This window comes from Lactuca serriola, chromosome 7 (assembly GCF_051521515.1).
Source record: "Lactuca serriola cultivar US96UC23 chromosome 7, Lser_US96UC23_V15, whole genome shotgun sequence".
NCBI classification, from domain to species: Eukaryota; Viridiplantae; Streptophyta; class Magnoliopsida; order Asterales; family Asteraceae; genus Lactuca; species Lactuca serriola.
The window spans coordinates 54,185,508-54,195,000 of record NC_136414.1 but is presented as its reverse complement, the minus strand read 5'-3'; the positions used below and the strand labels follow the sequence as shown (position 1 = coordinate 54,195,000).

Sequence of the window (9,493 nt, the reverse complement as noted above, 5' to 3'; positions counted from 1 at the left end):
ATTTATTAAATCTTAGAATGATAAAAAAAAGAGAAAATGTTTTAAGTTTAAGACTGTTTTTGGTATACAACTAGCCTAATTTTAGAGTTTTTTTTTATATATAATTAGTTATATTTAACAAACCAAAAAATAGATTATAAGATTGTTTTCTAAAAATTACTCACACTGTCTTTTTAAAAAGTTATTTAAACTAACATTCTTATATTCCTAATTAATTTTAAAATTTTTATAAATATACCATTAATTAATTATATGCCAAGCTCCACCACTTCTCACTCCTTCATTTAAATACATATTTTTCTAAATGTTTTTTTATGTTATTTTATATGTTTCATTAAACTTAGTTTTTATCAAACGTTATTTTTTCTAAAGCTAGTTTTTCGGTTAGTATCTATTTTTTTTAGCTAGCAACTACATGTTAATACCTCAAATATAGCTCAAACCAAATATAAATAACTTAATTTAACTGAAGGAGTTCCCTAAAAATAAAAACATTATAACTTTCTATAAATAAATATTATTTACAAATTTTATCCATCATAATATAAATATTATCTTAACTTTGTTTTAAAGCAAGTGCTCTACTTTGGCAGTTGCCAAACTAATACCTAAAGTGGGTATGTTGCTCCATCAACTTAAATATTTTATGATATAACATGACCAAATATTGGCATAATGATTAATTAAACCAATTAAATATACTAAAAATGGTTTCTAAGATATGACTAATTTAACGTATTTATAATGCTTTTGAATTATTGTAAACATTATGGTAATACAAATTTTAAGATATTTGAAAGGTGACGTAGATATGTCAAGAACTAGAAAAAATAGATAGTTGAGCTTATCGTATTTGTGTAGGGCACGATACCTTCTTATATATCACATATTTTATTTCCTTAAATTCAACTTTTTATATGATGGATGTTATTAAATATTTATTTTTTAACTGATAGCGGTGGTGGCGTGATGATGAAATTGTTTTTAAAGTGATTTTGTTATTATAATTTACGTTTTTATTTCTTTGACTTGATTATTAGTTTTTTGATTTTTCTATAACATTTTACAAACTGGTGTCGTAAACAACAGAGTTGTAAACAATTCGACTAGATGGTACGCAACCGACTAGACGGCTCCTAATGACTAATCCATGTGTAGACAATTAGTGGAGTTATTGAAACCAATGAATCTTAAAAATGTTGAAGACGCCATATTTCAATAAAAACTATTTGAAAAAGTATTAGTATTGATTACTCATCTTAACTTTTTTTTATGATATTAATCGTATTACCTATTTTGTTATAATATTAATCATATTTGTTTATTTAAAATTTAACTAATTACAATTAAGGTTCCCAACTACTCACTCACTAATCACCGATTAGACCAACTAATCGGTGGTTGCTAATCAACCAACTTAATAATAAAAACTGATTTTTACAAACTTAGTATATAGTAGATTCATATACTTTAATATTTTCTTTTGTTTATGTAATATTTCTTATATTTAACATAATATCACATACAAATTCTTGTTTTTAAGTTTTTCTCAAAACATAACCAAACACTCGATATGTTTGACACGTGACACATACTCCCGGTCCCATACTTCTTGGAGCAAGATTCTTCGGTACTATAAAAGTTCAAACAAAAGAACTTGTTTCAAAATCCTGAAATTTTGTATACATAATATTTTTATGTATGATTTTAACAGAATCCATTAGAGAGGTCTTAGGTTTAAACTACATGTGATGCGTACTTTAATACATTTCATTCTAATGAAATGATTGCATGTGTAGTTATTATACATCTCTAACGAAATAATGTTTGTGCTTTGTAATTTCGCTTAACATCTTGCTAGCCACATTCCAAAATCTTTGATCATAAAAGAAACACATGTATGATTGATTGTTACATGTATGATTGATTGTTGTGACATGGTGTTTAATGATGGTTTTGTATCAATAATAAGGTTATGATGTATCTCTACCCACATGTGTATCCAATGAAAAAAAAGGCCCACATACCATAAATTGTCATCATCAAGTCACATGTGTGTCCAACACAACATGACCCACACACTATGAGTGGTCTTGATCGATACCATAACTTTGATCAACTTTTATTTTATATATAAATAAAAAATAAAAAAATAAAAAAATAAAAAAAAAAAAAAACTACAAATTTTGAGTGAAATATACACATAAACTACTTTATATTATTGAGATATTTATGAGAAAACCGTATACAAACATGATATGATGGACTTATTATTTGTACTAAGGTAGACAAGACCATGATGTGGACGTTTTTTTGATTTAAAACGCACAGTTGTCGAAGAGCTAAACACACAACTGATAAAGTATAACATGTAAAATAATTTTGAAAAAGACAGTGGTCGTACTTTAAATAGTATCATGCTCATGTTTTATTATAAAGTACGTTCTCTTCATTACAATTTTCATGTTTTGTTAAAGTTTATTAAATTTAATGAGATGTTAAATAGTAATTTTGTTTGTTTTAAGATGTCATTCCCTTTGAAATTCATACAAAGTATAAAATGCAATACACTCTTCTTTTCAATGAGTCTTATACAACTACATATTTATTCTGTCATGTTCACTTTTGAATTTATAAAATTTAACAAAAATCAGGAAGCATTTTTTAACTAACAAAAAATGTAAGATACAATTTATTTATATAAAAATAACAATCAAGAAAACTAAAATGGGCTCCGGCCCACTGAAATTGAGACCTACAAAGCGAGTTGCCGAGTTAACGACCCAACCCATTTAAATCGACCCGTAAGTTACCGAACTGCTGTGACCCGTTTTCTCATGAATGTACTGTACAATGAGTAATGCATAAAGTACAACTCCTAAATGGAGCCAATTATGCAGAAGAAACAAGAAACAGTAACGATGCAACATAACTAACCTTGAATTTCATTGATCCTTACTTAGGATTTCTTCACAAACGCTTTTTCACATAATTCCATCTTCACAGTTCGATCAGTGGAATTCAACTACAGGTATGTCCATTGAATTGCTTGTGTATCACTTAATTTCAAAGGATTATTCCAGATCATGTCGAATTGTTACGTTTGCTTTTGTGAAGTTTATCGGTTGTGATTCGTGTGAATTCTATTGTTATAGGTTCTGTTTCTTCTTGATGTTTGATGCATAAAAGTTTGATATTGATGCATTGTAGTGTGGAATTGTTTGTTCTTCTGACGATCGTTGTCAATGGCAACTCCCGGTGGACCTAGACCCGGTAATCTCCCGCCTAATTATAACCCTAATTCGATTGCCAATAACATGCAAAACCTGCAAATCAATCGCCCTAATCAGCCACCAAATTCCGGTGGTGGACCTAGAGGTCCGCCTCCCCCTTTTGGACACCAACCCCGACCACAACCTTTTCCTTCATCCCCGTTTCCCGGAGCACCACCACCTGGTGTTGTTCCTAGAGGTGCAATGCCACCACCTAGTGGACCACCACAAGCTGCATTGCCACCTTTCATGGCCTCTAATCGACCAACTAGTGGTGTTAGTGGTGGTGGTGGTGGTCCTCCTGGTAGTAACCAACCTCCTCCATCTTCTTCAAGACCAATGGCTCCTCCAGGTCTTCGTCCAGGTCCATTTTCAACCTCCCCTGGTGGACCTGGACCTGGCGGTCCATTGAGTAATAATGGACCGCCAGCTTTTGGACCAGGTGGCATGCAAGGTGGTCCTACCAACCCTCCAAGACCATCAGGTGGTCCTACCAACCCTCCAAGACCATCAGGTGGACCTCCACCACCTCGACAAACCATGCCACCTGGTCCTCCTCTTTTGGGGCAAAGTATGCATTCAGGCATTGGAACCCAGTCCCTGAATGCACCACCAAGACCAGTACAACCAGCTCCACCTTTTTCAGCACCACCTCCAGGTGGCATACCTCCTCCTTTTTCAGCCCAGGGTCAAGGCATACCTCCATTTGGATCTCAACCATGGCAAATGCAATCTCGTCAAGTAAGTTTCCAATTTCTATTTTCTATTAATAAGAAATGTTGTAAATGATTTGTGAAATCTATTTCTTTGTTCTAGAACATGCCACCTGGCCCACCTCCACCTACCTCTGGCTCTCCTCAACCTCCAAGAATGTTTGGGATGCAACCATCACTTCCAAATCAACAATCAATGGCTACAATATCACCCACCATGGGCCCCACTGTAGGCACAGGACCTTCAAGAATTGACCCTAACCAAATCCCCCGCCCTATTCCATCTTCCTCTATACTTTTACACGAAACCCGCCAAGGAAATCAAGCCAATCCTCCTCCGGTATTTTCTATTTTCTTAATTTCTATTTTATTTATTTCACTTTTCACATATGAGTATATGAGTATATTACATATTATGTTATATGTTGTTTTATTCTAAAGCCTGCTACAAGTGAATTCATTGCAAGGGATACTGGAAATTGTAGTCCAAGGTACATGAGGTGTACAATTAATCAGGTAATTTGACTAATTTCCATTTTACTTTTATTTTTTTATTTTTTGCTTAGTTTAATGTAAAACTGTAAAAGTAAAACTTTCTGTTGTTTGACTTTGACCAGATTCCATGCACTTCTGATCTGTTGACCACATCCGGGATGCCATTGGCTTTATTGGTGCAACCCTTAGCCCTCCCTCATCCATCTGAGGAGCCTATTCAAGTAATTTAAAAATAAATAAATAAATAAATTTGAATTTTTGTATTATTATGTTTCTGATTTGCTAAAAATTGATAATTTAGGTAGTTGATTTTGGTGAAAGTGGACCAGTTCGATGTTCACGTTGCAAAGGCTACATTAATCCATTCATGAAGTTTATTGATCAAGGAAAACGATTTATCTGTAACCTCTGTGGTGAGTATTGATTATTGAAATAATGAATATTGATATTATTATTTATTATTTCATGTTATTGACTTATTGTGATTAAAAAAAATTAAAATTTTTTCAGGTTTTACGGATGAAACTCCCCGTGAATATCAGTGTAATTTAGGTCCAGATGGAAGAAGGAGAGATGCTGATGAAAGGCCTGAGTTATGTAGAGGAACAGTTGAATTTGTTGCTACAAGAGAATTTCTGGTTAGATTTATAAACAAAAACTTGAAGTTTATATAAGTTTATAGAAACTATATCTTTTTAATTTATATTTTTTTTAGGTGAGGGAACCAATGCCAGCTGTCTTTTTCTTTCTTGTTGATGTGTCAATGAATGCCATACAAACAGGTGCTACAGCTGGAGCTTGTAGTGCTATCAGTCGAGTTGTTGCTGATCTTCCAGTAAGTTTGTAAAAAAAAATTTACAATTTTTTATTTTTTCTTGAAATTAATTTATTATTGATTTGTAATAATAATAATAATAATAATAATAATAATAATAATAATAATAATATGATTGGTGCAGGAGGGTCCTCAGACACTTGTGGGAATTGCTACATTTGACTCAACTATCCATTTTTATAATCTGAAACGCGCTTTGCAACAGGTTTTTTTTTTAAAAAAAGTTTTAAACTTTCAAAGTGAATTATTTCTTCAAGTTCTTTTTTTTATTGCAGCCATTGATGTTCTTAGTGCCAGACATACATGATGTTTACACTCCTCTTCCTTCAGATGTTGTTGTTCAACTTTCTGAGGTGATAAAATTTTCATATTTTTTATTTTTTTTTTAATTCAAGAACTTATAAATAACTTTTTAGTGTAATCAATTATATGATCACAGTGTCGTCAGCATCTAGATTTGTTGCTGGAAAGCATCCCAACTATGTTTCAGAATAATAAAACAGCTGATTCAGCTTTTGGTGCTGGAATGAAGGTAATAATTAAAAATATATGTATAAATATATTTAAAAAATTAATCAGCTTATTTTATTATTTATACCATAAGTTTAAGGTTTTTACTTTACCATTGCTTCTGTTTCACTCAGGGTGCTTTTTTGGCAATGAAGAATACTGGAGGAAAACTTTTGGTATTTCAATCAGGTAAGTTTATGTGAACTTTATTTTATCTTAAATCTTAATAACTAATTAATTATTTATAGTTTTATATTAATAATTATTCTAATATTGTATTTTATCATAGTCTTGCCTTCTGCTGGAATTGGGGCTCTTTCTGCTAGAGAAGCAGAAGGAAGAAGTAATATATCTTCAGGAGAAAAGGTAATTTCTACATTAAACAAAATCACATTGTTTTATTTCTTTATATTTGAAATAATAATATCTTTTTTTTTTTTAATTTCAGGAACCTCATAAATTACTTCAACCAGTAGACAAGACTTTAAAGACAATGGCTATTGAATTTGCAGAGTACCAGGTTAAATGTTATTAAATTGTTGTATGTTCTTTTTAGTTTTTACATAAATGATTTAAATATTTTAAAAAATATTTTTTCAGGTTTCTGTTGATGTATTTATAACAACACAAAGTTATGTGGACATTGCTTCAGTTTCCGTTGTTCCAAGGACAACTGGAGGGCAGGTAATATCATTTTGTTTTTTTTTTATTTAAAAAAATATTTTCAGCAGTTGACTTGTTGACTTTTTTTTTTACAGGTGTACTATTATCACCCTTTTTCTGCTCTCTCTGATCCCGCAAAACTTTATAATGATCTTCGATGGAATGTCACAAGACCTCAAGGTTTTGAAGCAGTAATGCGTGTCAGATGCAGCCAGGTCAGCTTCTAATAAATTAAATTTATTTTACATTTATATTTAAAATTCTTAATTTCTGTAGGGTGTTCAAGTAGAAGAATACTTTGGTAACTTCTGCAAACGCATTCCTACAGACATTGATCTGCCTGCGGTTTGTTTTGTCCCTCTTCTCTTGAGTGAATTTACATAAATATTCCCTGTGCTTTCTCATTTTTACCATGTTTAGTCCAAAACTGAAATCTTTCTTTCAAAGTTGATATGAAACCTTGAAATAAGGACCAAAATTTCAGTTTCGGACTAAACATGGTGAAAATCAGAAAGTAGAGGGTCCGTTTTTGTAAATTGTAATGTGGTTTTTGCAGATTGATTGTGACAAAACGATAATGGTAACCTTAAAACATGATGATAAATTGCAAGATGGCACAGAATGTGCTTTTCAGGTACTTTTTTATTTTTTAAAATGTGGTTTGTTGTTTTATAAATGATATTGTGTTTATTTTTTTTTACAGTGTGCGCTTTTATATACAAGTGTATATGGGCAACGAAGAATACGAGTATCCACCTTATCTTTACCATGTACAACCATGCTCAGTAATCTTTTCCGCTCTGCTGACCTGGACACCCAATTTTCATGTTTTTTAAAACAAGGTACTTTCTTATTGAGTAAATTACATTTTTCGTCCTTGTTTTTGTAATTTTGGTCCCTAAAAGAGGGGGGAACTAAATACATTAAGGATGAAAAGCAACTAATTAAACTCATCGAAAATACAAAAAATAAAATATATTGATATTTAATTTATTGTTTTTTTCAGCTGCAATTGAAATCCCTTCAAGCCCATTAGTGCAAGTAAGGGAGCAAGTGACAAATCTTTGCATCAACATTCTTCATTCTTATCGCAAATTTTGTGCCACCGTGTCATCATCAGGACAGCTCATACTTCCAGAAGCACTCAAGCTTTTGCCTCTGTACACTCTCGGTAGGTATATCTTTCATCTTTTTTGCTGAGTCAGCATATGGATATGCCACGTGGCAATGGCAGGCATCCTCTAATCTTTATCCTTTTTTTTTTTTTTAGCTTTGATTAAAAGTATTGGGTTGCGAAGTGATGGGCGTATTGATGAGAGATCGTTTTGGATTAATTATGTTCTTCCTTTGTCTACTCAATTGGCAATCCCTCTTGTGTACCCAAGGATGATAAGCATCCATGACCTTAATTCAAAGGTATATTATACTATATATAATATATAATAGAGTAGATTGTATTTTTTGGGACCAAAATTGTAAAAATCGGGTATACTCAAGGACCAGAAATGTAATTTTGTCGAGATTTTATGGAAAGATATGGATCAATTTACATGTGTTTGATTTATAATTTTAATTTTATGGGGGTTACAGGAAACAGATGGATGTGTGATTCCTCATGCTATTCCCCTGTGTAGTGAACATGTGAGTGATGATGGAATCTATCTTCTTGAAAATGGTGAAGATTGTTTAGTTTATATTGGAAACACTGTAGATCCTGATATAATTCGCAAACTCTTTGGCGTTTCTTCGCTTGATGAAATTCCTACCCAGGTAAGCTTCCTTTTTTTTTTTTTTTTTTTTCTAAAAAAAAAAAATAATAATAAAGAGCAATATAGTCGTTTTACTTGATTGTAATTTGTTTCATTTTTATATTCAGTTTGTGTTACAACAGTATGGTAATCCTTTGTCAAAGAAGCTAAATGAGGTTATAAATGAAATAAGAAGCCAAAGATGTAACTACCTTCGGTACGTGTTATGTGACTTATGTCCCAATTAAAATTAATTTATATTCCTAAAATTATTTTTCTTTCTTGCAGCATGAAATTATGCAAGAAAGGAGATCAATCAGGTAACATTTTCATCATTTTACAAAGCCCGCAGTGTAACATTTTTTTAAAAACCATTTAAATTTTTAATCTAAGTTTTTTTTTTTATATAATTTCAGGAATGTTGTTCTTTTCGTATATGGTGGAAGACAAGTCTCCAAATGGTCTATCATATGTTGAGTTTCTTGTGCATGTTCATCGACAAATTCAAAGCAAAATGAATTGATGCTATTTATGGATTCACATTCGATTATATTTATAACTTCAAAAAAAAAAGAGTAAAAGCAAAATTTTGAAATCTTATAGGGTTTTTGGTTTATGTTCATAGCTTAAATTTTCAAAGTTTTTTTTTGGTTGAATTTGTAGTGAAATATAAATAAATAAATATATGAAATTGGGTTAGATTTGTTTTGTGCCATGTTTCTCCCTTTGTGGTGTGTACGTATAGACATACATTTGTTTCAAACTAGTGGTGATGGCCCTATAATATAATTGTATCCAACATTTTGATAAATGTTATGTTTATAATGAAATAACATTAAAAAGAGTTAATATCACGGTTAACTAATTAACTATTTGGTCCCTAAATAACATTAAAAAGAGAAATAACATGGAGGTTCCTACCGACACAAATTTGGGTTGCGGTTTCACTATAAATCAAGATGGTAGATATACAGTGGATTCCATAAGAAGGTTAATTGATTCCAAATTGTACTCATATACAGGTCCAGTGATTTGTTGGTCAAAAACTATTCCATTAAAGGTTAGATGTTTTGTATGGCGAACATTTTTAAATAGAATTCCGATGGCTGACACATTGGTTGTTAGAGGAATCAAAGTGAACAATCCATGTTGTGCTCTATGTGATAATGAGTCGGAGACAGCGAATCACCTTTTCTCTAGCTGCGAGTTCACTAGGAATGTGCAAGATTGGATTTTCAAATGGTGTGGTTTGCAACC

At 31.6% G+C, this 9,493-nt stretch overlaps 1 protein-coding gene across 4 annotated transcripts; it reads left to right on the top strand.

The window, feature by feature from the left end:
• The first annotated feature begins 2,880 nt into the window (after positions 1-2,880).
• LOC145061782 (protein transport protein SEC24 C-like) lies at positions 2,881-8,951 on the top strand. 4 transcript variants are annotated; one of them, XM_079009346.1, is made up of 26 exons: positions 2,881-3,031; positions 3,211-3,756; positions 3,787-4,013; positions 4,089-4,325; positions 4,427-4,501; positions 4,603-4,701; positions 4,782-4,893; positions 4,991-5,118; positions 5,196-5,315; positions 5,440-5,520; positions 5,591-5,668; positions 5,755-5,847; positions 5,960-6,014; positions 6,115-6,191; positions 6,274-6,345; positions 6,426-6,509; positions 6,584-6,703; positions 6,765-6,833; positions 7,045-7,122; positions 7,192-7,330; positions 7,495-7,659; positions 7,759-7,904; positions 8,079-8,258; positions 8,365-8,453; positions 8,525-8,556; positions 8,653-8,951. In XM_079009346.1, the coding sequence occupies exons 2-26, from the start codon at positions 3,246-3,248 to the stop codon at positions 8,757-8,759; spliced, it is 3,174 nt and encodes a 1,057-aa protein (XP_078865472.1). In that variant the 5' UTR covers positions 2,881-3,031; positions 3,211-3,245; the 3' UTR covers positions 8,760-8,951. The 4 variants fall into 4 exon arrangements, with proteins under 4 accessions (XP_078865472.1, XP_078865470.1, XP_078865473.1 ...); XM_079009344.1 differs by having other exon boundaries at positions 3,211-4,013; XM_079009345.1 differs by having other exon boundaries at positions 2,882-3,031; positions 3,156-4,013.
• Positions 8,952-9,493: the final 542 nt, after the last annotated feature.

Coding starts and splice junctions, on each gene's coding strand:
- LOC145061782 (XM_079009344.1), top strand. CDS start 3,246: ATGGCAACTCCCGGTGGACCTAGACCCGGTAATCTCCCGCCTAATTAT. Junction 5,316..5,439: donor GAGTTGTTGCTGATCTTCCA/GTAAGTTTGTAA, acceptor TGATTGGTGCAG/GAGGGTCCTCAGACACTTGT. Junction 6,834..7,044: donor CAGACATTGATCTGCCTGCG/GTTTGTTTTGTC, acceptor TGGTTTTTGCAG/ATTGATTGTGACAAAACGAT.